At 48.8% G+C, this 27,671-nt stretch overlaps 1 protein-coding gene across 1 annotated transcript in view; it reads left to right on the top strand.

Annotated features, from left to right (window-relative positions):
* The window catches only part of LOC134984027 (zinc finger protein 850-like), a 586,502-nt gene that overhangs the window by 197,011 nt on the left and 361,820 nt on the right, over positions 1 to 27,671 (top strand). Inside the window, exon 5 of the mRNA XM_063949670.1 lies at positions 23,996 to 24,113. Within this exon, the coding sequence (XP_063805740.1) occupies positions 23,996 to 24,113 (118 nt within the window). The remainder of the gene's footprint in view (positions 1 to 23,995; positions 24,114 to 27,671) is intronic.

Genomic DNA, 27,671 nt, shown 5'->3' with positions numbered 1-27,671 from the left:
TCCCTTACATGTGAGTGCAGGTGTTCCGGGCTGTGTGACTGCATTGTATCTATCCCTTACATGTGAGTGCAGGTGTTCCGGGCTGTGTGACTGCATTGTATCTGTCCCTTACATGTGAGTACAGGTGTTCCGGGCTGTGTGACTGCATTGTATCTGCCCCTTACATGTGAGTGCCGGTGTTCCGGGATGTGTGACTGCATTGTATCTATCCCTTACATGTGAGTGCAGGTGTTCCGGGCTGTGTGACTGCATTGTATCTATCCCTTACATGTGAGTGCTGGTGTTCCGGGCTGTGTGACTGCATTGTATCTGTCCCTTACATGTGAGTGCAGGTGTCTCGGGCTGTGTGACTGCATTGTATCTATCCCTTACATGTGAGTACAGGTGTTCCGGGCTGTGGTACTGCATTGTATCTATCCCTTACATGTGAGTGCAGGTGTTCCGGGCTGTGTGACTGCATTGTATATATCCCTTACATGTGAGTGCAGGTGCTCCGGGCTGTGTGACTGCTTTGTATCTATCCCTTACATGTGAGTACAGGTGTATCGGGCTGTGTGACTGCATTGTATCTATCCCTTACATGTGAGTGCAGGTGTTCCGGGCTGTGTGACTGCATTGTATCTGTCCTTACATGTGAGTACGGGTGTTCCGGGCTGTGGTACTGCATTGTATCTATCCCTTACATGTGAGTACAGGTGTTCCGGGCTGTGTGACTGCATTGTATCTGTCCCTTACATGTGAGTACAGGTGTTCCGGGCTGTGTGACTGCATTGTATCTATCCCTTACATGTGAGTGCAGGTGTTCCGGGCTGTGTGACTGCATTGTATCTATCCCCTACATGTGAGTGCTGGTGTTCCGGGCTGTGTGACTGCTTTGTATCTCTCCCTTACATGTGAGTACAGGTGTATCGGGCTGTGTGACTGCATTGTATCTATCCCTTACATGTGAGTGCAGGTGTTCCGGGCTGTGTGACTGCATTGTATCTATCCCTTACATGTGAGTACAGGTGTTCCGGGCTGTGGTACTGCATTGTATCTATCCCTTACATGTGAGTACAGGTGTTCCGGGCTGTGTGACTGCATTGTATCTATCCCTTACATGTGAGTACAGGTGTTCCGGGCTGTGTGACTGCATTGTATCTATCCCTTACATGTGAGTGCAGGTGTTCCGGGCTGTGTGACTGCATTGTATCTATCCCTTACATGTGAGTGCAGGTGTTCCGGGCTGTGTGACTGCATTGTATCTGTCCTTACATGTGAGTACGGGTGTTCCGGGCTGTGGTACTGCATTGTATCTGTCCCTTACATGTGAGTACAGGTGTTCCGGGCTGTGGTACTGCATTGTATCTATCCCTTACATGTGAGTACAGGTGTTCCGGGCTGTGTGACTGCATTGTATCTGTCCCTTACATGTGAGTGCAGGTGTTCCGGGCTGTGGTACCTCACAATGACTTTGTGATTTGTGGAGGCCGTCACATCTGCAGTTGCTAGAGCTGGACATTGTGTGTGCTTAGCTTCTGGTCTTCCAAAGTGTAACAAAGAGGATAATGCACCTATGCTGGTTCCATGTAAGGCCTGTGCGGCAGCGTTATCTCCACAGGACCTTGTGTAGGACCATTTGTGATAAATGCTATGTGCCAAACCTACAACGGCTGCTCCAACCAGGCCCTGTGCAGGAACCACCCTGGGGGGAGCTAATGGTGCCTCCTGCTTTGCTGCCTAGTGTGGGGTTTCTGCAGCAATTGCCCCATGCATTGCATTCCCTGGGGTATCCTCCATGGATGAACTTATTGACCTACTCAGACCACACAACGGCCACCTCTCAGCAGTTGTTGCAGCAGACAGTCCTCAGATGAGTATGGCACATAAGCGCTCTCTGTTATCCTTACAGTCTACACAGTGGTCAGACTCTGGAGTCCTCAGAGGAAGAGTTGGACACCTCTCTCTCTCTCTCTCTCTCTCTCTCTCTCTCTCTCTCTCTCTCTCTCTCTCTCTCTCTCTCTCTCTCTCTCTCTCTCTCTCTCTCTCTCTCTCTCTCTCATCCTTACAGTCTACACAGTGGTTAGACTCTGGAGTCCTCAGAGGAAGAGTTGGACACCTCTCTCTCTCTGGCTCTCTGTCAGGTGAGTAGGATCATCTTTAAGCGTCAGAAGGTGGTTAAGGCTGAGTTCCCTCACTGAGTATCATGCTGAACTCCTTCAGGAAGCTTGGAATGCTCCTAGTAATAAGGTGCTGGTGCCTAAGAGCATCTCGTTACCCTTTACCACAAGGAGAGTGTGCTAAATGGGAAATTCCCCCTCGTGTGGATGTTCACGTGGCACGCCTGGTGCACTCCTCCACATTAATTAGGCTGATGCACTAGAGGACAGTCTGAAGTTAGATGGTTCCATAGACCAGCTGTCTCTTATTGCTAACCTCAAGCAATCAGCCCGATATATAGAAGAGGCATCCTGGGATACGAGTCTGTTGGCTTCCAGGGCCTCGACTACTTCAGTGGTAGCTCGCTGTGTACTCTGGCTACACTCCTGGATGGCGGATTCAGAGTCTAAAAGGGCGTTGGAAGTTCTGCCTTTCGCTGGAAACATTCTGTTTGGTGCAGAATTGGATAATATTGTGGCTACACTGGCAGCTTCTAAATCTGCTTTTTCTCTGACGTCCTAGTGGATGCTGGGAACTCCGTAAGGACCATGGGGAATAGCGGGCTCCGAAGGAGGCTGGGCACTCTAGAAAGATCTTAGACTACCTGGTGTGCACTGGCTCCTCCCACTATGACCCTCCTCCAAGCCTCAGTTAGATTTCGTGCCCGGCCGAGGTTGGATGCACACTAGGGGCTCTCCTCTTAGAAAGTAATAGTCTTAGATTTTTTTATTTTCAGTGAGACCTGCTGGCAACAGGCTCACTGCAGCGAGGGACTAAGGGGAGAAGAAGCGAACTCGCCTGCTTGCAGCCGGATTGGGCTTCTTAGGCTACTGGACACCATTAGCTCCAGAGGGATCGACCGCAGGCCCAGTCCTTGGTGTTCGGTCCCGGAGCCGCGCCGCCGTCCCCCTTACAGAGCCAGAAGCAAGAAGATGGTCCGGAAAATCGGCGGCATGAAGACTCAGTCTTCACCAAGGTAGCGCACAGCACTGCAGCTGTGCGCCATTGCTCCTCTCACACACTTCACACTCCGGTCAGTGAGGGTGCAGGGCGCTGGGGGGGGGCGCCCTGAGGCAGCAATAAAAACACCTTGGCTGGCTAAAATACCTCAATATATAGCCCCAGGGGCTATATATGAGGTAAATACCCCTGCCAGAAGTCCATAAAAAGCGGGAGAATAGACCGCGAAAAAGGGGCGGAGCCTATCTCCTCAGCACACTGGCGCCATTTTTCCCTCACAGCTCCGCTGGAAGGAAGCTCCCTGGCTCTTCCCTGCAATCTACAGTAACAGTAAGAGGGAAAAGAGAGGGGGGGCATTAAATTTGGCAGTATATATATTATATTATATTGAAAAGCAGCTATTAGGGACATAACTCAGTTAGTCCCTGTATATATATAGCGCTCTGGTGTGTGCTGGCATACTCTTACTCTGTCCCCCCAAAGGGCTTTTTTGTGGGTTCTGTCCTCTGTTTGAGCATTCCCTGTGTGTGTGGGGTGTGTCGGTACGGCTGTGTCGACATGTTTGATGAGGATAATGATGTGGAGGCGGAGCAGATGCCTTTAGAAGGGATGTCACCCCCTGGGGGGCAGACACCTGAGTGGATGAGCTTATAGAAAGAAATGAGTGCACACACAGACTCTTAACATAAGAAATTTGATGACATGCCAACTGTGGGACAGCCGAGTCTTCAGCTCGTGCCTGTCCAGGTGTCTCAAGGGGCATCAGGGGCTCTAAAACGCCCGCTATCTCAGGTGGCAAACGTAGATGTCGACACTGATACTGACACCAGTGTCGACGAGGTTGAGTCGAATCTAATGCCCGTCAGGGCCATTCACTGCATGATTGAAGCAATGAAAGAGGTGCTATACATTTCTGATTTACATCCAGGTACCACAAAAAAGGGTATTATGTTTGGGGAGAAAAAACTACCCGTAGTTTTTCCCCCTTCAGATGAATTAAATGAGGTGTGTGAAGAAGCGTGGCTTTCCCCTGATAAAAATTAGTAATTCCTAAGAAGCTACTAATGGCGTTCCCTTTCCCGCCAGAGGATAGGTTACGTTGGGAAACACCCCCTAGGGTGGATAAAGCGCTCACACGTTTTGTCTAAAAAGGTGGCACTACCGTCACAGGATACGGCCGCCCTTAAGGAGCCTGCTGATAGAAAGCAGGAGGCGATCCTGAAGTCTGTTTACACACACTCAGGCATTATACTTAGACCAGCTATTGCGTCAGCATGGATGTGCAGTGCTGCCGCTGCGTGGTCAGATAAACTGTCAGAAAATATTGACACACTAGACAGAGACACGATTCTGCTAACAATTGACCATATCAAAGACTCAGTCTTATACATGAGAGATGCACAGAGGGAATCTGCCGGCTGGCATCTAAAGTAAGTGCATTGTCCATTTCTGCTAGGAGATGCTTATGGACTCGTCAGTGGACTGGAGATGCAGATTCCAAGAGGCACATGGAAGTTTTGCCTTATAAGGGGGAGGAATTATTTGGGGATGGTCTCTCCGACCTAGTTTCCACAGCAACGTCTGGGAAGTCAGCATTTCTACCCCATGTCCCCTCACAGCCTAAGAAGGCGCCATTTTATCAGGTTCAGTCCTTTCGGACCCAGAAAAGCAAGCGTGGAAAAGGAGGTTCTTTTCAGTCTAGGGGCAGAGGTAGGGGAAAAAGGCTGCAACAAACAGCAGGTTCCCAGGAGCAAAAGTCCTCCCCCGCTTCTTCTTCTAAGTCCTCCGCATGACGGTGGGGCTCCACAGGCGGAGCCAGGTACGGTGGGGGCCCGCCTCAAAAATTTCAGCGATCAGTGGGCTCGCTCACAGGTGGATCCCTGGATCCTTCAAGTAGTATCTCAGGGGTACAAGCTGGAATTCGAGGCAGCTCCACCCCACCGGTTCCTAAAATCTGCCTTGCCGATTGCTCCCTCAGACAGGGAGGCGGTGCTAGCGGCAATTCACAAGCTGTATTCCCAGCAGGTGATAATCAAGGTACCCCTACTTCAACGAGGTCGGGTTACTATTCCACACTATTTGTGGTACCGAAACCAGACGGTTCGGTGAGACCCATTTTAAATTTGAAATCCTTGAACAAGTACATAAAAAAATTCAAGTTCAAGATGGAATCGCTCAGGGCGGTTATTGCAAGCCTGGACGAGGGGGATTACATGGTTTCCCTGGACATCAAGGATGCTTACCTGCATGTCCCCATTTACCATCCTCACCAGGAGTACCTCAGATTTGTGGTACAGGACTGCCATTACCAATTCCAGACGCTGCCGTTTGGACTCTCCACGGCACCAAGGGTATTTACCAAGGTTATGGCGGAAATGATGATACTCATTCGAAGAAAGGGAGTTTTAATTATCCCGTACTTGGACGATCTCCTGATAAAGGCACGGTCCAAGGAACAGTTGTTGGTGGGAGTAGCACTATCTCGGGAAGTGCTGCGTCAGCACGGCTGGATTCTGAATATTCCAAAGTCACAGCTGGTACCGACGACACGTTTAATGTTCCTGGGGATGATTCTGGACACAGCCCAGAAAAAAGTGTTTCTCCCGGAGGAGAAAGCCAGGGAGTTGTCTTCTCTAGTCAGAGACCTCCTGAAACCAAAACAGGTATCGGTGCATCACTGCACGCGGGTCCTGGGAAAGATGGTAGCTTCTTACGAAGCAATTCCATTCGGCAGGTTCCATGCCAGAATTTTTCAGTGGGATCTGTTGGACAAGTGGTCCGGATCGCATCTTCAGATGCATCGCTTGATAACCCTGTCTCCAAGAACCAGGGTGTCTCTTCTGTGGTGGCTGCAGAGTGCTCATCTTCTGGAGGGCCGCAGATTCGGCATACAGGACTGGGTCCTGGTGACCACGGATGCCAGCCTGCGAGGCTGGGGGGCAGTCACAAAGGGAAGAAACTTCCAAGGACTATGGTCAAGTCAGGAGACTTCTCTTCACATATTCTGGAGCTAAGGGCCATCTACAATGCCCTAAGTCAAGCAAAATCCCTGCTCCTACACCAGCCGGTGCTGATCCAGTCAGACAACATCACGGCAGTCGCCCATGTGAATCGACAGGGCGGCACAAGAAGCAGAATGGCAATGGCAGAAGCCACAAGAATTCTCCGATGGGCGGAAAATCATGTACTAGCACTGTCAGCAGTGTTCATTCCGGGTGTAGACAACTGGGAAGCAGACTTTCTCAGCAGGCACGACCTCCACCCGGGAGAGTGGGGACTTCATCCAGAAGTCTTCCAAATGATTGCAAATCAGTGGGGTCGTCCACAGGTGGACATGATGGCGTCCCGTCTAAACAAAAAACTAGAGAGGTATTGCGCCAGGTCAAGAGACCCTCAGGCGATAGCGGTGGACGCTCTGGTAACACCGTGGGTGTACCAGTCAGTTTATGTGTTCCCTCCTCTGCCGCTCATACCAAAAGTATTGAGAATAATAAGAAAGCGAGGAGTAAACACAATTCTCGTGGTTCCGGATTGGCCAAGAGGAGCGTGGTACCCAGAACTTCAAGAGATGATCTCAGAGGACCCGTGGCCTCTGCCACTCAGACAAGACCTGCTACAGCAGGGGCCCTGTCTGTTCCAAGACTTACCACGGCTGCGTTTAACGGCATGGCGGTTGAACGCTGGATCCTGAAGGAAAAGGGCATTCCGGAGGAAGTCATTCCTATGCTTATTAAAGCCAGGAAAGAGGTTACAGCAAATCATTATCACCGCATATGGCGGAAATATGTTGCATGGTGTGAGGCCGAAAAGGCCCCAACAGAGGAATTTCAACTAGGTCGATTTCTGCATTTCCTGCAAGCAGGAGTGAATATGGGCCTAAAACTGGGCTCCATTAAGGTACAGATCTCGGCTCTGTCGATTTTCTTTAAAAAAGAATTAGCTTCAGTACCTGAAGTTCAGACATTTGTAAAGGGAGTGCTGCATATTCAGCCCCCGTTTGTGCCTCCTGTGGCACCTTGGGATCTCAACGTGGTGTTGAGTTTCTTTAAATCACATTGGTTTGAACCACTAAAAACCGTGGATCTGAAATATCTCACGTGGAAGGTGGTTATGTTATTGGCCTTGGCTTCTGCCAGGCGAGTATCAGAATTGGCGGCTTTGTCTTGTAAAAGCCCTTATCTGATTTTCCATATGGATAGGGCAGAATTGAGGACTCGTCCCCAGTTTCTCCCTAAGGTGGTGTCAGCGTTTCACCTGAACCAGCCTATTGTGGTGCCTGCGGCTACTAGGGACTTGGAGGACTCCAAGTTGTTAGACGTGGTCAGGGCCCTGAAAATATATGTTTCCAGAACGGCTGGAGTCAGAAAATCTGACTCGTTGTTTATCCTATATGCGCCCAACAAGCTGGGTGCTCCTGCTTCTAAGCAGACTATTGCTCGTTGGATTTTTAGTACAATTCAGCTTGCGCATTCTGTGGCAGGCCTGCCACAGCCAAAATCTGTCAATGCCCATTCCACAAGGAAGGTGGGCTTATCTTGGGCGGCTGCCCGAGGGGTCTCGGCTTTACAACTTTGCCGAGCTGCTACTTGGTCAGGGGCAAACACATTTGCAAAATTCTATAAATTTGATACCCTGGCTGAGGAGGACCTGGAGTTCTCTCATTCGGTGCTGCAGAGTCATACGCACTCTCCCGCCCGTTTGGGAGCTTTGTTATAATCCCCATGGTCCTTACGGAGTTCCCAGCATCCACTAGGACGTCAGAGAAAATAAGAATTTACTCACCGGTAATTCTATTTCTCGTAGTCCGTAGTGGATGCTGGGCGCCCATCCCAAGTGCGGTTTATCTGCAATACTTGTAAATAGTTATTGTTAACTAAATCGGGTTATTGTTGAGCCATCTGTTGAGAGGCTCTGTTGTTTCATACTGTTAACTGGGTTTCATATCACGAGTTGTACGGTGTGATTGGTGTGGCTGGTATGAGTCTTACCCGGGATTCAAAATCCTTCCTTATTGTGTACGCTCGCCCGGGCACAGTATCCTAACTGAGGCTTGGAGGAGGGTCATAGTGGGAGGAGCCAGTGCACACCAGGTAGTCTAAGATCTTTCTAGAGTGCCCAGCCTCCTTCGGAGCCCGCTATTCCCCATGGTCCTTACGGAGTTCCCAGCATCCACTACGGACTACGAGAAATAGAATTACCGGTGAATAAATTCTTATTTTTGCCATCGGCATCTAACCCGAAGGCTGGGACATCTTTCTTTTGAAATTGTCGGTTTCAAAACAAAGTGAAAGGGCAGGCTTTTCCATGGTAGGTGGTCCACAGCAAGGCAGCTAAGTCGCAGACTAAGCAAACCTGGACGTCCAGATGCCTGACCCCCAAGCAGAGGGATAAGCCCTCCACCTGACGAGGCGGGCCTACTCCTGTGTGACCTCAGGGTGGCAGGCAGACTTCTGTAATTCACGGATTCCTAGCTCCAGTCAACCATAGACGCCTTGGTGCGAGAAGTGGCCTCACGGGTATCCCCTCTCATTTGTGAGACGGCCACCCCAGCATTTTTTTTTTTGCATGACTCCTCCATTGGATCAAGGCGCAGCCATGGCGCTCCAAGGAGCTGTTAATTTTTTACTGAACGTAGGGGTTATCATCCCTGTTCATCAAGAACAGAGGAAGGGTTTTTACTACCCCCTTTTCCTGATTCAGTAACCCAATGGGACCTATCGGCCTATCCTCAATCTGAAATCTCTTAACAAGTTTTTGCGGGTGCCCAGATTCTGGATTTAAACAATACGGTCTATTGCTCTGATGTCAGAGCCAGGGGATTTTATGGTATCCCCGGATACTCAGGATGCCTACCTACATGTTCCTATAGCACCTACTCATCAGAGATTGCTCCGCTTTGCTGTTCTGCAACAGTATTACCAGTTTCAGGTACTCCCCTTTGGGCTGGCTACGGCTCCACGGGTATTTACCAAGCTGATGGCGGTGATTGGTGCTCAGCTACGTCGTCAAGGGATCAGTGTGCTCCCATATTTGGACGACTTGTTGCTCCTGGCGCAATCTCAAGAAGTTTTGCACTGCTATCTTCAAATAACCGTTGCCTTTCTACAGACCCACGGGTGGCTGTTCAATTGGGAAAAGCCCTTCCTTGTCCCTTCACAACAGATGTTGCATCTAGGGGCTCTCCTGGATTTGTGGACAAAGTTACCAAACTGCAGTCAATGGTCCACAACTTACTGAACAATCTCCGGGTGTCCATACATTCCGCAATGCAGTTTCTGTGGTCCTTGGTCTCCACCTTCGATATGGTGGAGTATGCCCAGTTTCACTCCAGGCCCCTACAACATATGATCCTTTCCAGGTGGAACAGGCAGTATCATTTGATCAGGGCTGAGAAGATGGTACTATCTCTGGAGGTACATCTGTCTTTCACCTGGTGGCTATAGATGTCACACTAGGACAAAAGACATCCTGTTTTGGATTCTGGATTGGGTGGTCCTCAAGGTCGGTGGACTCCAGACGAAAGTTGCTTGCCAATCAACGTCCTGGAACTTCGGGCAGTCTACAGCGCTTTCTTTCAGGCTCAGGATCTCCTCCAAGACAGGCCTGTTCAGATTCAGTCCGACAAATGTCACTGCAGTTGCCTATCTAAACCACCAAGGGGGCACTCTCAGCCATCTGGCTATGGCAAAGGTGGAGTGCACAGTCCAGTGGCCTGAGACTCACCTTCCGGCCATCTCGGCAGTGTTTCTACCAGGAATCCTGAACTGCGGAGCAGACTTCCTCAGTCGGCAGGATGTCCACAGCGGCGAATGGGCTCTGCACCCTGAAGTATTCCAGAACCTGGTAAACAGATTGGGTCTGCCGGATGTAGACCTGATGGACTCGCATCGCAATCACAAGGTCCCAATCTATAGATCCGGGACCGGAGATCCGCAGGCAGCATTCGTGGACATTTTATCAGTACGGTGGACCTTCCTTTAGGGATACCTGATTTCTCCAGTATCGCTGTTACCCAGATTTCTTTGCAAGTTTAAACGAGAAGGAGGCCCCATTATACTGATTACTCCCATATGGCCCAGGCACCATTGGTCCACCGATCTGCAAAATCTATCCATAGACATGCCATTCCTACTGCCACAGCGAGCAGACTTGTTGTCTCGGGGTCCCTGTCTGCATCGGAACCTGGCTCGACTGTCTTTGATGGCTTTGCTCTTGAGTCATCTGTTTTCAGAGCTAAGGGGTTCTCGGATGCAGTGGTATAGACGATCTGCGTCTTCAACCCGCATCTATTATCAGATTTGACATGCTTATTTTCAGTGGTGTGTGCCTAGGTGCTATGACCCTCCTACATTTTTTAAGGGTCTCCAGGGTTCTGGCCTTTCTACAAGCAAGGTTAGACCTTGGTCTTTGCCTAGCATTCCTGAAAGTGCAAGTTTCTGCACTATCAGTGTGGTTTCAACGACCGGTCACTCCACTACAAGATGGGCGTACCTTTTTTCAAGGAATACTCCATATCCAGCCTCCCTTTGTACATCCAGTAGCCCCTGGGATTTATCCCTTGTCCTGCAAGCTCTTAAGACTTCCCCATTTGAGCCTTTAGAGTCAGTGGACCTTAAGTGGTTGTCTGTAAAGGTGTTATTTCTCCTGGCTATTGCCTCTGCGAGAAGGGGGTCTGATTTAGGAGTGCTTTCCTGTCCTTCGTTTCTGATCTTCCATCAAGATGGGGCAGTTCTCCGGACCAAGGTGGGTCACCTTCCTAAGGTGGTGTCCAAGTTTCATCTAAATACAGAGATATTGGTTCCAGCCTTTTAGTCCTGTTATTGGTGAGGCCTTATTGGATGCGGTTCGTGCACTAAGGATTTACGTAGAACGTACCAGAGTGATCAGGAAAACGGATTCTCTATTTGTCCTGTATGGATTCTATAAGCAAGGCTGGCCAGCTAGTAAACAAACGCTGTCCAGGTGGCTTTGCATGACTATTGCAGAGGCTTACATTCGAGCTGATCTTCCTGTTCCGGTCTCTGCTCATTCGTTACGTTCAGCAGATCCCTCATGGGTGGCTCGCTGAGGTGCTACTGCTGAACAACTCTGCAAGGCAGCTACGTTGTCTTCTATTAACACGTTCCTGAGGTTTTTATGCCTTTTGATATCTTTACCTCTCAGGAAGCTTCCTTAGGGCGTTGGATTCTCCTGTCTACTCAGGAGTGTCCCCACCCTTAGGGGAAACTGCTTTAGGACATCCCCAATGTAAGGACTGTAGATCGCTATGGATCCTGATGAAGAAAACAAGAGTTATGTTAGACTTACCATGGTGAACTCTTTTTCTTTAAGGTCCATAGGATCCAGAGGGCGCCCACCAAGACATACCTATCTTGGGGAAATGCTTTTCTCTTACGTCCTAGAGGATGCTGGGGTCCACATTAGTACCATGGGGGTATAGATGGGTCCACTAGGAACCATGGGCACTTTAAGAAATTAATAGTGTGGGCTGGCTCCTCCCTCTATGCCCCTCCTACCGGACTCAGTTTAGAAAATGTGCCTGGAGGAGCCGGTCACGCTTTGGAGAGCTCCTGAAGAGTTTTCCTTTTTTTTTATTTAATGTTTGTTATTATCAGTCAGGTCTGTTTAGGTAGCAGACTGACTTCTTCATGGCACTTCCTAGAGAGTTAATGGTCCCGTTTCTCAGCTGACAGGACACTGAGCTCCTGAGGGAGCCATTCGCAAGCCACACCACGGAGCAGCGTACCCTCTCGCAGCTCACCGCCACCCCTAACAGACTGAAGACAGAGTGGTGAGTACAGCGCCGGCGTCCCGGGTTAGCGGGTCGCTGGTGGGAATGGCAGTACAAGGGTAGGAGCGCAGCTCTTCATGCAGGCTGTGCTCCAGGGAGGCTCAGAAGGACACGCTCTGTGGCGGGTCCCGCTTTGAGGGGCGCACTGAGACTCCTATAATGTCCACACTGGCCACACTGTGCTAACAGGGATTTTAATCACTTGGTTAGAAATTTAATTCCTCAGGCCAGTATAAAAAATGTGGGAAGCCGCGCCCCATTACAGGAGGCGGGGCTTCACCCAGAGCGGATCCTACAGCTCTCCAGCACCATTTTCCCTCTGCAGCTCATACAGGAAGCATTCACAGGGAAGCGCTGCTCCTCCACAAGGACTCCAGGTCTCCTCAGTGGTACCAGGGGGTCTTAGTGAAAGGGGGGAGGGGGTGTAAATTTATAAAGCTCTACTGAAGTGCTTGTTATTGTGACCCAGCTCAGTTTAACTTTGCTAAAGGGGCGCTATGTGTCTGGTCTCTGATTTCTGAGGACCCTGCCTACATATACTGTGTTTCACCTGGTGTGTGTGTGTGTGTGTGTGTGTGTGTGTGTGTGTGTGTGTCTTTCACAATCATGTCCATGGACTGTGTCTCTTGTACTGCAGAATGTCTCTCATCCCCTGAGGACTCACTACCCTGCACCCACGATTGTGCTCCCTCTCCAGCTAGTGGGGCTGAACCCCCGTGGTTGGCTTTCATTAAAGGGATGATTTCTAATATTTGCACTAAGCTATCTCATAGTGAAAGGGAGACACAATCCTTAAGGCAGTCTATGGATGACCTGATCAACAAAGATTCAGCTCCCATACCTGTGTCTCAATCCCTCGCCATTTGCCCACCAAAGCGTACTCTGGCCCAACTTATGCAGGGTGACCCTGATACGGATCCGGATGATATGGATGCCAGTGGGGGGGTGTTGTCCTGTCACAGGGTATCTAGGCCCTCATAGAGGCGGTTAGACCTGTCTTACATATTTCTGTCAGGGCAGATGAAGTAATTGAGGAATCTTACTTTAATACAAAAAAGAAATCCTCCGCTACTTTTCCGGCTTCAAAGGAGTTAAATGTCCTCTTTGAAGAAGCGTGGGTGAACCCTGACCAAAAATTTCAGATCCCAAAAAGGTTAATTTCTTCCTTCCCCTTTACTTTGGAGGATAGAAAAAAAAAGGGAAAACCCGCCGATAGTGGACGCATCTGTGTCCAGGATGTCACGTAAGATAGTCTTACCGGTTCCCGGGGCGGCATCCTTATAGGACGCGGCTGACCGTAAGGTTGAGACCACTCTCAAATCTATGAACTCGTTGGCTGGGGTAGCCCAGAGACCCACTATTGCCTGCGCATGGATCACTAGGGCAATTTCAAGATGGTCTGATAATCTAATTGAAGATTTAGATTCACTAACCAGGGATGACATTAACTCCTACAGCACATCCAAGATGCTGCTAACTCTATGGTGGAGGCCATAAAAGAACTTTGTTTACTCAACGCATGCACCACTGCCATGGTAGTGTCAGCACGCAGGGGCTTGTGGCTACGCTAGTGGACTGCGGATGCAGATTCCAGAAAAGGCGTGGAGAGCCTACCATTCACGGGCGAGGCTCTGTTTGGAGATAAACTAGATACTTGGATATCTAAGGCCACTGCGGGTAAGTCTACATACCTTCCTTCCACAGGGACCCCTGCTAGGAAAACCTACTCTGCTCCGACTTTGCAGTCCTTTCGGACAGCTAAATTTAAAAACAAGTCCAAGGGTTCTTCTACAGCCTTCAGAGGCGGTAAAGGTAACCCCAGAAAAGCCGCAGCTGCAGGTTCTCAGGAAGAGACCTCTGGTTCTGCTTCCTCAAAGCCTTCAGCATGACGGTGGACCACACTGCCTGTAAGACAGGCAGGTGGGAGCCAGCTTACGTTATTTCAGTCGCATCCGGGAAACGTCATGCCTAGATCCCTGGGTGAAAGATCTTATCGCACAGGGTACAGACTGGAATTTCAAGAACTCCCAGATTCTTCAAATCCGGCTTACCAGCTTCTCCAGAAGCAAGTTTGGCCTTACAGGCAGCAATTCTAAAACTGGTACAGAATCAGGTGATTGTTCCAGTTCCACCTCAACTACAAAACAAGGGTTATTATTCCAACCTGTTTGTAGTACCGAAACCGGACGGTTCGGTAAGACCTATTTTAAACCTCAAGTCTCTGAACCCATACTTAAAGGTGTTCAAATTCAAGATGGAGTCTCTGAGAGCGGTGATCTCAGGTCTGGAGGAAGGGGAATTCCTGGTGTCTCTGGACATCAAGGATGCATACCTTCATGTCCCAATTTGTCCGCCTCATCAGGCTTATCTCAGGTTTGCGTTACAGGATTACCACTACCAGTTACAGGACCTGCCATTTGAACACTCCACAGTGCCACGGGTGTTCACGAAGGTGATGGCAGAGATGATGTTGCTCCTCCGCTTGCGGGGAGTGAACATAATACCATACCTGGATGATCTGCTGATCAAAGCACCATCCAGGGAGAAGTTGTTACACAGCATTGCCCTCTCAACGACTTTACTCCAGGATCACGGGTAGATTCTGAATCTGCCAAAATCTCACCTGGAACCAACACGGAGTCTTCTGTTCCTGGGTATGATACTGGATACGAAGGAACGGAGGGTATTCCTCCCAATGAAAAAGGCATTGGTGATCCAGCCGATGGTACGGGATGTTCTAAGTCCGACCCGGATTTCAATGCACCTGTGCATTCACCTCTTGGGAAAGATGGTGTCCTCTTACAAAACTCTACAATATGGAAGGTTTCACGCAAGGCCCTTCCAGCTGGATCTGTTGGACAAATGGTCCGGATCGCATCTCCACCAAGAGCCAGAATTTCTCTACTCTGGTGGCTTCAGACTTCTCACCTAACCGAAGACCGAAGGTTTGGGATTCAAAATTGGATTCTGCTACCCACAGATGCAAGCCTCAGGGGTTGGGGAGCAGTCACCCAAGGGGAACAGTTCCAAGGAAAATGGTCATGTCAAGAATCTATTCTTCCGATCAACATTCTGGAACTCAGGGCCGAATACAACGCCCTTCTACAAGCATCCCATCTTCTTCAAGATCAGACCATACAAGTTCAGTCGGACAATTTGACAGCAGTAGCGTACATAACCCGACAAGGCGGAATGAAGGGCAGAGCTGCAATCTCGGAGGTAAAAAGGATTCTCCTCTGTGCAGAAAGACACGCGGTGGCTTTGTCGGCAATCTTCATTTCGGGAGTGGACAACTGGGAAGCAGACTTCCTCAGCAGACACGACCTCCATCCAGGAGAATGGGGCCTTCACCCGCAGGTGTTCGAGTCTCTGGCACGTCGGTGGGGACTTCCCCAAATCGACATGATGGCCTCTCGTCTCAACAAGAAGCTCAATCGATATTATTCCAGGTCGAGAGACTCGCAAGCAGTGGCGGCGGACACTCTGGTGACTCCAGGGGTCTAACAGATGGCTACATGTTTAAACCACTCCCGTTAATCCCAAGGATTCTCAAAAGAATAAAGAGGGAAAAAGTTCAAGCAATTCTCATTGCTCTGGACTGTCCAAGAAGGGCCTGGTACGCGGATCTATGGGAGTTGCTCCTGGAGGACCCGTGGCCTCTTCCTCTTCAAGAGGATCTTCTGCAACAGGGTCCGTTCGTCTATCAAGACTTACCGCTGCTACATTTGACAGCATGGATGTTGAACGTCAAATTTTAGCCCGGAAATGGATTCCGGATAAGGTTATTCCAACCTTGATCCAAGCCAGAAAGGGGGTAACGTCTAAACATTACCACCGTATTTGGAAGAAATACGTCTCTTGGTGTGAGAACAGGAAAATTCCTGTGATGGAATTTCAGCTGGGACGGTTTCTCCTTTTTCTGCAGGCAGGAGTGGATGTGGGCCTCCGTTTGGGCTCCTTGAAAGTCCAGATTCCGGCCTTGTCTATTTTCTTCCAGAAGCAATTGGCGTCTCTTTCTGAGTTTCAGACTTTTTGATGGGTGTTCTGCACATCCAACCACCCTTTGTGCCTCCTACGGCACCTTGGGATCTTAACGTGGTGTTGCAGTTCCTCCAATCGGATTGGTTTGAGCCTTTACAGGCACTGAAAGTAAAATTTCTTATGTGGCAGCAGACAGTTTCACTGTTGGCCCTGGCTTCGGTCAGACGCGTGTCGGAACTGTGGGCATTGTCTCACAAGTGCCCCTACTTGATTTTTCATGAGGATCACACTTAGCTCAGAACTCGTCAGCCATTCCTTCCTAAGGTGGCGTTTGCGTTTCACATCAACCAACCTATTGTGGTTCCGGTGATTACCGACACCTCTGCTTCTTCAAAGTCCTTATATGTTGTGAGAGCTCTGAAAATGTATGTGAAGTGGATGGCTTGTCACAGAAAATCTGACTCACTGTTTGTTTTCTATGATCTCAATAAAATTGGGTGCCCTGCTTCAAAGCAGTCTATTGCTTGCTGGATCAGGCTTACTATCCAGCATGCTTATTCTACGGCAGGCTTGTCGGTTCAGGCTCACTCTACTCGGTCGGTGGGTTCTTGCTTGGCGGCTACCCAGGGTGTCTCGGCTTTACAGCTTTGCCGAGCGGCTACTTGGTCAGGGTCGAATACGTTTGCTAAGTTCTACAAGTTTGATACTTTGGCCGCTAAGGACCTTTTAGTTTGGTCAATTAGTTCTGCAGGAACTTCAGCACTCTCCCACCCATTTTCGGAGCTTTGGTAAATCCCCATGGTACTAAATGGACCCCAGTATCCTCTAGGACATAAGAAAATAGGATTTTAATTACCTACCATGAAATCATTTTTTCGTAGTCCGTAGAGGATACTGGGCGCCTGCCCGGTGCTTCGTTTTTCTGCACTGTTACTTGCTTAAGTAATGTTGTTGGATCAGCTGTTGCTGTTCCTGTTCAAGTTTGGTTAGCATGGCTTTCCTCTTGGTTGTGTGTGCTGGTTCGAATCTCACCACTGTTCAGTTAAATCCTTCTCTCGAAGTATGTTCGTCTCCTCAGGCACATTTTATAGACTGAGTCTGGTAGGAGGGCCATAGAGGGAGGAGCTATTAATTTCTTAAAGTGCCACACTATTAATTTCTTAAAGTGCCCATGGCTCCTAGTGGACCCGTCTGTACCCCAGGGTACTAATGTGGACCCTAGTATCCTCTACGGACTACGAGAAAAGGATTTCCCGGTAGGTAATTAAAATCCTATTTCTCTGACGTCCTAGTGGATGCTGGGAACTCCGTAAGGACCATGGGGAATAGCGGCTCCGCAGGAGGCTGGGCACAAAAAGAAAGCTTTAGGACTACCTGGTGTGCACTGGCTCCTCCCCCTATGACCCTCCTCCAAGCCTCAGTTAGATTTTTGTGCCCGACCGAGCAGGGTGCAATCTAGGAGGCTCTCCTGAGCTTCTTAGAAAAAAGTTAGTTTTAGGTTTTTTATTTTACGGTGAGACCTGCTGGCAACAGGCTCACTGCATCGAGGGACTAAGGGGAGAAGAAGCGAACCTGCCAGCTTGGGCTTCTTAGGCTACTGGACACCATTAGCTCCAGAGGGATCGAACACAGGCCCAGCCTCGGAGTCCGGTCCCAGAGCCGCGCCGCCGGCCCCCCTTACAGAGCCAGAAGCAAGAAGAGGTCCGGAAAATCGGCGGCAGAAGACATCAGTCTTCATCAAGGTAGCGCACAGCACTGCAGCTGTGCACCATTGCTCATCATACACACTTCACACTCCGATCACTGATGGGTGCATGGCGCTGGGGGGGGCGCCCTGAGCAGCAATATTAACACCTTGACTGGCAAATATACATCACATATAACCCCCAGGGCTATATGGATGTACATTAACCCCTGCCAGATTCTCATAAAAAGCGGGAGAAAAGAGCGCCGAAAAGGGGGCGGAGCTATCCTCCGCACACTGGCGCCATTTTCCCTCACAGCTCCGCTGGAAGGACGTCTCCCTGACTCCCCTGCAGTCCTGCACTACAGAAAAGGGTAAAAAAGAGAGGGGGGGCACTAATTAGGCGCAGTATTACAGATAACAGCAGCTATAAGGGGAAAAACACTCTATATAGTGATATCCCTGTGTATATATATATATATATATATATATATATATATAGCGCTCTGGTGTGTGCTGGCATACTCTCCCTCTGTCTCCCCAAAGGGCTAGTGGGGTCCTGTCCTCTATCAGAGCATTCCCTGTGTGTCTGCTGTGTGTCGGTACGTTGTGTCGACATGTATGAGGAGGAAAATGATGTGGAGGCGGAGCAATTGCCTGTAATAGTGATGTCACCCCCTAGGGAGTCGACATCTGAGTGGATGAGCTTATGGAAGGAATTACGTGACAGTGTCAGCTCTTTAAAAAAGACAGTTGATGACATGAGACAGCCGGCTACTCAGCTTGTGCCTGTCCAGGCGTCTCAAAGGCCATCAGGGACTCTAAAACGTCCGCTACCTCAGATGGCAGATACAGACGTCGACACGGATACTGACTCCAGTGTCGACGACGAGGAGACAAATGTAACTTCCAGTAGGGCCCCACGTTACATGATTGAGGCAATGAAAAATGTTTTACACATTTCTGATAATACCACAGGTACCACTAAAAAGGGTATTATGTTTGGTGAGAAAAAACTACCTGTAGTTTTTCCTGCATCTGAGGAATTAAATGAAGTGTGTGATGATGCGTGGGTTTCTCCCGATAAAAAACAAATAATTCCTAGGAAGTTATTGGCAATGTACCCTTTCCCGCCAGAGGATAGGGCACATTGCGAAACACCCCCTAGGGTGGATAAAGTGCTCACACGCTTGTCCAAACAGGTGGCACTACCGTCTCCGGATACGGCCGCCCTTAAGGATCCTGCTGATAGAAAGCAGGAGACTATCCTGAAGTGTATATACACACACACTGGTGTTCTACTGCTACCAGCAATCGCCTCAGCCTGGATGTGCAGTGCTGGGGTGGCTTGGTCAGACTCCCTGACAGACAATATTGATACCCTGGATAGGGACAGTATATTACTGACTGTAGAGCATTTAAAAGATGCATTTTTATACATGCGTGATGCACAGAGGGATATTTGCCGACTGGCATCACGAGTAAGTGCTATGTCCATTTCCGCCAGAAGGGGGTTATGGACTCGGCAGTGGTCAGGTGATGCCGATTCTAAAAGACATATGGAAGTATTGCCTTATAAAGGGGAGGAGTTATTTGGGGTAGGTCTGTCGGACCTGGTTTCCACGGCAACTGCTGGGAAATCCACGTTTTTACCCCAGGTTGCCTCTCAGCAAAAGAAGACATTGTATTATCATGCGCAGTCCTTTCGGCCCCATAAGGGCAAGCGGGCAAAAGGCTCCTCCTTTCTGCCCCGTGGCAGAGGGAGAGGAAAAAGGCTGCAGCAAACAGCTAGTTCCCAGGAACAGAAGTCCTCCCCCGCTTCCGCTAAGTCCTCAGCATGACGGTGGGGCTCTGCAGGCGGACTCAGGGACGGTGGGGGCCCGTCTCAAGAATTTCAGCGCACAGTGGGCTCGCTCACAAGTAGATCCCTGGATCCTTCAGGTGGTATCTCAGGGGTACAATTTGGAGTTCGAGACGTCTCCCCCTCTCCGTTTCCTAAAGTCTGCCTTACCGACGACTCCTTCCGACAGGGAGGCGGTCTTAGAAGCTATTCACAAGCTGTATTCCCAGCAGGTGATAATCAAGGTACCCCTCCTGCAACAAGGAAAGGGGTATTATTCCACAATGTTTGTGGTACCGAAGCCAGACGGCTCAGTGAGACCCATTTTAAATCTAAAGTCATTGAACACTTGCATAAAGAAGTTCAAATTCAAGATGGAGTCACTCAGAGCGGTTATCTCGAGCCTGGAGGAAGGGGATTATATGGTGTCTCTGGACATCAAGGATGCTTACCTGCATGTCCCAATTTACCCTTCTCACCAAGGGTACCTCAGGTTTGTGGTACAGAACTGCCACTATCAGTTCCAAACGCTGCCGTTTGGATTGTCCACGGCACCGCGGGTCTTTACCAAGGTAATGGCCGAAATGATGATACTCCTTCGAAGGAAGGGAGTTTTAATTATCCCGTACTTGGACGATCTCCTGATAAGGGCGAGATCCAGGGAACAGTTGGTAGTCGGGGTAGCACTATCTCAAGAAGTGTTACGACAGCACGGTTGGATTCTCAATATTCCAAAATCGCAGCTGATCCCGACGACACGTCTTCTGTTCCTAGGGATGATTCTGGACACAGTCCAGAAAAAGGTATTTCTCCCGGAGGAGAAAGCCAGGGAGTTATCCGATCTAGTCAGAAACCTCCTAAAACCAGGTCAAGTATCGGTGCATCAATGCACAAGGGTCCTGGGAAAAATGGTGGCTTCTTACGAAGCAATTCCATTCGGCAGATTCCACGCAAGAACTTTCCAGTGGGACCTGCTGGACAAATGGTCCGGATCGCATCTTCAGATGCATCAGAGGATAACCCTGTCACCAAGGACAAGGGTGTCTCTCCTGTGGTGGTTGCAGAGTGCTCATCTTCTAGAGGGCCGCAGATTCGGCATTCAGGACTGTGTCCTGGTGACCACGGATGCCAGCCTTCGAGGCTGGGGAGCAGTCACACAGGGAAGAAATTTCCAGGGAGTGTGGTCAAACCTGGAGACCTCACTTCACATAAATATCCTGGAGCTAAGGGCCATTTACAATGCCCTAAGCCAAGCGAGACCTCTGCTTCAGGACCAGCCGGTGTTGATCCAGTCGGACAACATCACGGCGGTCGCCCACGTAAACAGGCAGGGCGGCACAAGAAGCAGGGGGGCAATGGCAGAAGCTGCAAGGATTCTCTGATGGGCGGAAAATCATGTGATAGCACTGTCAGCAGTGTTTATTCCGGGTGTGGACAACTGGGAAGCAGACTTCCTCAGCAGACACGACCTCCACCCGGGGGAGTGGGGACTTCACCCGGAGGTTTTCCACATGATTGTAAGCCGTTGGGAAAAACCAAAGGTGGACATGATGGCGTCCCGCCTCAACAAAAAAACTAAAAAGTTATTGCGCCAGGTCAAGGGACCCTCAGGCGATAGCTGTGGACGCTCTGGTAACGCCGTGGGTGTACCAGTCGGTTTATGTGTTCCCTCCTCTGCCGCTCATACCCAAGGTACTGAGAATTATAAGACGGAGAGGAGTAAGAACTATACTCGTGGCTCCGGATTGGCCAAGAAGAACTTGGTACCCGGAACTTCAAGAGATGCTCACAGAGGACCCGTGGCCTCTACCTCTAAGAAGGGACCTGCTCCAGCAGGGACCCTGTCTGTTTCAAGACTTACCGTGGCTGCGTTTGACGGCATGGCGGTTGAACGCCGGATCCTGAAGGAAAAAGGCATTCCAGAAGAAGTCATCCCTACTTTGATAAATGCCAGAAAGGATGTAACCGCACAGCATTATCACCGCATTTGGCGGAAATATGTTGCGTGGTGCGAGGCCAGGAAGGCCCCGACGGAGGAATTTCAACTGGGTCGATTCCTGCATTTCCTGCAAACAGGAGTGTCTATGGGCCTCAAATTGGGATCCATTAAGGTTCAGATTTCGGCCCTGTCGATTTTCTTCCAGAAAGAACTGGCTTCAGTTCCTGAAGTTCAGACATTTGGCAAGGGGGTGCTGCATATACAGCTTCCTTTTGTGCCTCCAGTGGCACCTTGGGATCTGAATGTAGTTTTGGGGTTCCTAAAATCACATTGGTTTGAACCACTTAAATCTCTGGATTTGAAATATCTCACGTGGAAAGTGGTCATGCTGTTGGCCCTGGCTTCGGCCAGGCGCGTGTCGTAATTGGCGGCTTTATCCTGTAAAAGCCCTTATCTGATTTTCCATTTGGACAGGGCGGAATTGAGGACTCGTCCTCAGTTTCTCCCTAAGGTGGTGTCAGCGTTTCACCTGAACCAGCCTATTGTGGTGCCTGCGGCTACTAGGGACTTGGAGGACTCCAAGTTGCTAGACATTGTCAGGGCCCTGAAAATTTATATTTCCAGGACGGCTGAAGTCAGAAAATCTGACTCGCTGTTTATCCTGTACGCACCCAACAAGCTGGGTGCTCCTGCTTCTAAGCAGACTATTGCTCGCTGGATTTGTAATACAATTCAGCTTGCGCATTCTGTGGCAGGCCTGCCACAGCCAAAATCTGTAAAAGCCCACTCCACAAGGAAGGTGGGCTCATCCTGGGCTGCTGCCCGAGGGGTCTCGGCTTTACAACTTTGCCGAGCTGCTACTTGGTCAGGGGCAAACACGTTTGCAAAATTCTACAAATTTGATACCCTGGCTGAGGAGGACCTGGAGTTCTCTCATTCGGTGCTGCAGAGTCATCCGCACTCTCCCGCCCGTTTGGGAGCTTTGGTATAATCCCCATGGTCCTTACGGAGTTCCCAGCATCCACTAGGACGTCAGAGAAAATAAGAATTTACTCACCGATAATTCTATTTCTCGTAGTCCGTAGTGGATGCTGGGCGCCCATCCCAAGTGCGGATTGTCTGCAATAATTGTACATAGTTATTGTTAACTAATCGGGTTCTTGTTGTGAGCCATCTATTCAGAGGCTCCTCTGTTATCATGCTGTTATCTGGGTTTCATATCACAAGTTGTACGGTGTGATTGGTGTGGCTGGTATGAGTCTTACCCGGGATTCAAAATCCTTCCTTATTGTGTCAGCTCGTCCGGGCACAGTATCCGAACTGAGGCTTGGAGGAGGGTCATAGGGGGAGGAGCCAGTGCACACCAGGTAGTCCTAAAGCTTTTTTTTTGTGCCCAGTCTCCTGCGGAGCCGCTATTCCCCATGGTCCTTACGGAGTTCCCAGTATCCACTACGGACTACGAGAAATAGAATTATCTGTAAGTAAATTCTTATTTTTTTCCCCTTTTTTGATTTTCTCTACTCTGCAGGATAGTGTGTGTCTTGTATGTTCAGGTCTTCCTTTTCTCCTGAAATCCTGCTTCTGCCTTTTGGCTTGTTAACAAAACTGGCTTCCCTAGGCCAGAGGCGGGGTATATGAGGAGGAGGACCGGTGCATCATGGGAGCTAAAAGCTTAACTGTGTGGTGCCCTGTCAACTCCTACCACCTACACCCCAATGCAAGGACTGTGGATCCTGTGGACCTCAAAGAAAGAGTTAACCATGGTAAGTCGACCATAAGTCTTGTTATCTTCAAATATCAATTGTGTAGACTTCAAATAATTGTGTCAACTTTAAACGGTAATTGTGGATTTGTTCCTGATGAACAAATTCCTAATTACTTGTGGATAATAGTCCCTGCCCTGTGCAGTTCTGAGGTTATGACTTTAGGGAATGTAATGGCCAGATCCAATATTACTCAATTTAAGGTCTCCCGGTAGCCTTACTACATACATAAATGTCTATCTCCTGGTCTGTGCAGCTCTAGAGGTTACATAGAGGTGTGTGTATGTATGTGTGTGTGTGTGTGTGTGTGTGTGTGTGTGTATATATATATATGTATGTATGTATGTATATATAAACTTGCTGTTTGACCCTGAGGACGGGGATCCGCCCCGAAACATGTCGGTTGCAGTGGTCTAATAAATGACCTGATTATTCATATCAAGGAGTCTGTTTGAGTGCCGCCGCATATCCACGCTACATATTGTGACTTACAGCCACTCGGAAGGCACCGCAGCAATTACACTTCTTGGCGCAGAGGAGTGCCGGGCCATTCATAGCCAGTATGTATGTATGTATGTATGTATGTGTGTGTGTTGACCCACTTAAAAAGATGAGAGAGGTGTGTAATTTCCATCATAGGTACACTTCAACTGTGAGAGACAGAATCTGAAAAATAAAACAAACAGGAAATCACATTATGATTTTTAAACAATTTACTTGTATATTCTTGTGGAAAATAAAAATTTGGACACCTACCAAGCAGCAAGATTTCTGGCTCTCACAGACCTGTTACCTCTTCTTTAAGAAGCTCTTCTATCCTCCACTCGTTACCTGTATTAATGGCACCAGTTTGAACTGGTTATCTGTATAAAAGACACCTGTCCACACCCTCAAACAGTCAGACTGCTACCTTTCCACCATGGCCAAGACCAGAGAGCTGTCTAAGGACATCAGGGACAAAATTATAGAGCTGCCCAAGGCTGGGATGAGCTACTCGACAATAGGCAAGCAGCTTGGTGAGAAGAGATCAACTGTTGGTGCAATTATTAAAAAATGGAAGAAATACAAGATCACTGACAATCTCCCTTGACCTGGGGCTCCATGCAAGATCTCACCTCATGGGCTATCAATGATCTTGAGAATGGTGACGAATCAGCCCAGAACTACACGGGGGGGACCTGGTCAATGACCTCAAGAGAGCTGGGACCACAGTCACAAAGATTATCATTAGTAACACACTACGTTGTCATGGATTGAAATCCTGCAGCGCCCGAAAAAGGTCCCCCTGCTTAAGCCAGCACATGTCGAGGCCCGTCTAAAGTTTGCCAGTGACCATCTGGATGATCCACAGGAGAATGTAATGTGGTCAGATGAGAGTCAAATCAAACTTTTTTGTATAAACGCCACTCGCCGTGTTTGGAGTGAGAAGAATGATGAATGGCATCCCAAGAACACCATACCCACTGTGAAGCATGGGGTTGGAAACATCATGCTTTGGGGCTGCTTTAATGCAAAGAGGACAGGACGACTGATCCGTATTAAGGAGAGGATGAATAGGGCCATGTTTCGTGAGATTTTAGGTAAAAACCTCCTTCCCTCAATAAGAGCATTGTGTCACGATCCGGGTATCTGGACGCCATTACTTGCCTTTCAGATGTCTCCTGAGGCTGGCTCAGCGTTCCAAGGTCGGATCCCATCTGTCTCTACGTGCTGCATATCCCTGCTGTCACAGCGCCACCATGTTTAAATCCTGCATGGCGTCTCCCGTCCTCCGCGGCCTCCGCCGCCGCTTCTGTGTTATAGTTGCAGGTTGTCAGAGTGGTGCTTCATGTCTGCCGCGGCCTCCGCTGTCATCCACGAGTCTCAGCATACATTTGTCAGTCTGGCGTCTCTTGTCCTCTGCGGCCGGCGCCACCATTACTGCTATGTTTCCACATGGTTTCCAAACTAGCTTTACCTCCAAGTTCTAACATGGGCGCAGCCATGTTGGATCCAATCACATGTCTCAGTTCCTCCAATCCACTGCCTCTGGAAATCTGCATAATTGCCCAGCCAATACCTGCATTGCTACAGGTATAAGTATCCTGTGCCTGGGCCAGGAGATCGTCAGTGCTTTGTTTGTCATACCTTGTTCCAGTCTCTATCCTGTGGTTGTGTTTCCAGGTTCCAGCTCCTGTCTCCAGCATCCACTAAAGAGACCCGCACCTGCCTACCATCCTGCGGTGCAGCCTGACTCTGCAGTCCTCCGTGGCTGATCCAGTTTCCAGCTTCCAGCTATTTCATCTGCTTCCAGCAGTATCCACTACCACCGGTAATCATCCTTCAACTCCTCTGTTTCCACGCTCCCTAGCATCTTATTATATTCACTCCGTGTTTCATCACCTGGCTGGTTCCACCCAGCATTCATTCAGTGACTTTATCATCTGGCTGATTCCATTCCGCATCCACTCCGTGTCTTACCACCTGGCTGGTTCTATCCAGCAATTACAACAGCTGATTCAAGTTACCAGCTTCATCTGTTCCATCTACTGGCATGTTCCTTGGATATCTTCACTACTACAGCCAGGCCTGGTAAGGTTATTCCATCTAAGGACTTTAACAACTGTTCTTAACCTACCAGTGTCCTGTGAAACCATTTCATGGTCAGAGTGCTCCAGGAATCATATTATTTATCATTGCCATTTTTATTATTTGCTGTCTGTTGTTACACGGAGTTTGTCAATAAACTTTTAATTTACTTTTACCTGGTTGTCATGGTCACACCTTCGGGTTTCCTTTTTAACACTTACATGTCCAGGGGGTCTGATTAAACATCCCCGGTATAAGTTCCTCTCAGCCCCTACAACTGAGGCTTCCTCCTGTCAGCTAAAACCCTCAGTTGTGACACATTGAAGATGGAACGTGGCTGGGTCTTATAGCATAACAATCACCCCAAACACACCGCCCGGGCAACTAAGGAGTGGCTTCGTAAGAAGAATTTAAAGATCCTGGAGTGGCCTAGCCAGTCTCAAGACCTCAACCCAATAGAAAATCTGTGGAGGGAGTTGAAAGTCCATGTTGCCCGGTGACAGCCCCAAAACATGACAGATCTAGAGAAGATCTTCATGGAAGAGTGGGTTAAAATACCTGCTACAGTGTGTGCAAACCTGGTCAAGAACTACAGGAAACGTTTGACCTCTGTAATTGCCAACCACCAAGGTTATATTATAAAGTATTGAGTACAAGTTTTTGATTGTCCAAATATTTATTTTCCACAAGAATAAACAAATAAATAGTGTAACAATCATACAATTTGATTTCCAGATTCTGTCTCTCACAGGTGAAGTTTACCTATGATGGAAATTACAGACCTATCTCATATTTTTAAGTGGGTCAACTTGCACAATCGGTGGCTGTCCAAATACTTGTTTGCCCCGCTGTATATTCTTTTTGTTTATTAGATTAGTTTTTCATTAATCTTTTTGTGGTCACCTTCTCTCATGCACTCTGATTTAAGTTAATTATAGATTGTGTCCGCTGTTCTCCTGGGTGCTTTACATTAGGTGTGTAGGTAACGGTCTCACCTATATAAGGTAAGTTGCTGTGAGCTTTAGACCAGGTAGCAGCATACCTAAAGTGTAACACTAATGTGATAGCTGTTTTTCTGGTAATTATTTTGAGCAATAGAGCAGAGCCTGCAGTATAGTGGGGTCCCTTGTCGGGGGCTGCAGGCTTAAATGCATTGGTCAATAGGTGAACTAAAACTCCACTACTGATTATTGTTAGTTATTATAGTGAGTGCAGAGCCCCAGTGAGATAGATATAATATACTAATCCACAGCACTCACCGTTCCTGGATTTGGGGTGCAACACAGTATGTGACCACATTGTTTAAATAAAATCACAGGGGCTCTGCACTCACTATATTAACTAACAATAATAAACAGTGGATATTTAGTTCATGTATTGACCAATAAATTTACGCCTGCAGCCCCCCCCCCCCCAGATTACCTGCATTGTATCAATTAACACCCAATTAAAACCCAATGGTTTTTTATTACTTTATTCAGCTCTTTATACAATTAACTTTGCGTTTAATATATCACTGATTTATATTACATACTTTACTGTACTTAATAAAGGTTATATATTATTTATTAGTGCGCCGAACAGGACAGCACTGTCTCTTCTTTGGTGTTTTAATCTTTCATTATTGCAAAACCCATGTCACCTCTAATCCCACATGAACGTCCATGTCACCTCTAGTAATCCCACCTGAGCATCCATGGTAATCCCACATGAGCTTCCGTGTCACCTCTAGTAATCCCACATGAGCGTCCGTGTCACCTCTAGTAATCCCACATGAGCGTCCGTGTCACCTCTAGTAATCCCACATGAGCGTCCGTGTCACCTCTAGTAATCCCACATGAGCGTCCATGTCACCTCTAGTAATCCCACATGAGCGTCCGTGTCACCTCTAGTAATCCCACATGAGCATCCGTGTCCCCTCTAGTAATCCCACATCAGCGTCCACGTCACTTCTAGTAATCCCACGTGAGCGTCTGTCACTTCTAGTAATCCCACGTGAGCGTCTG

This window comes from Pseudophryne corroboree, assembly GCF_028390025.1.
Source record: "Pseudophryne corroboree isolate aPseCor3 chromosome 3 unlocalized genomic scaffold, aPseCor3.hap2 SUPER_3_unloc_30, whole genome shotgun sequence".
In the NCBI taxonomy this organism is placed as follows: domain Eukaryota; kingdom Metazoa; phylum Chordata; class Amphibia; order Anura; family Myobatrachidae; genus Pseudophryne; species Pseudophryne corroboree.
Note: the sequence above shows the minus strand (reverse complement) of the source record. Positions and strands in the feature narration are given on the sequence as shown.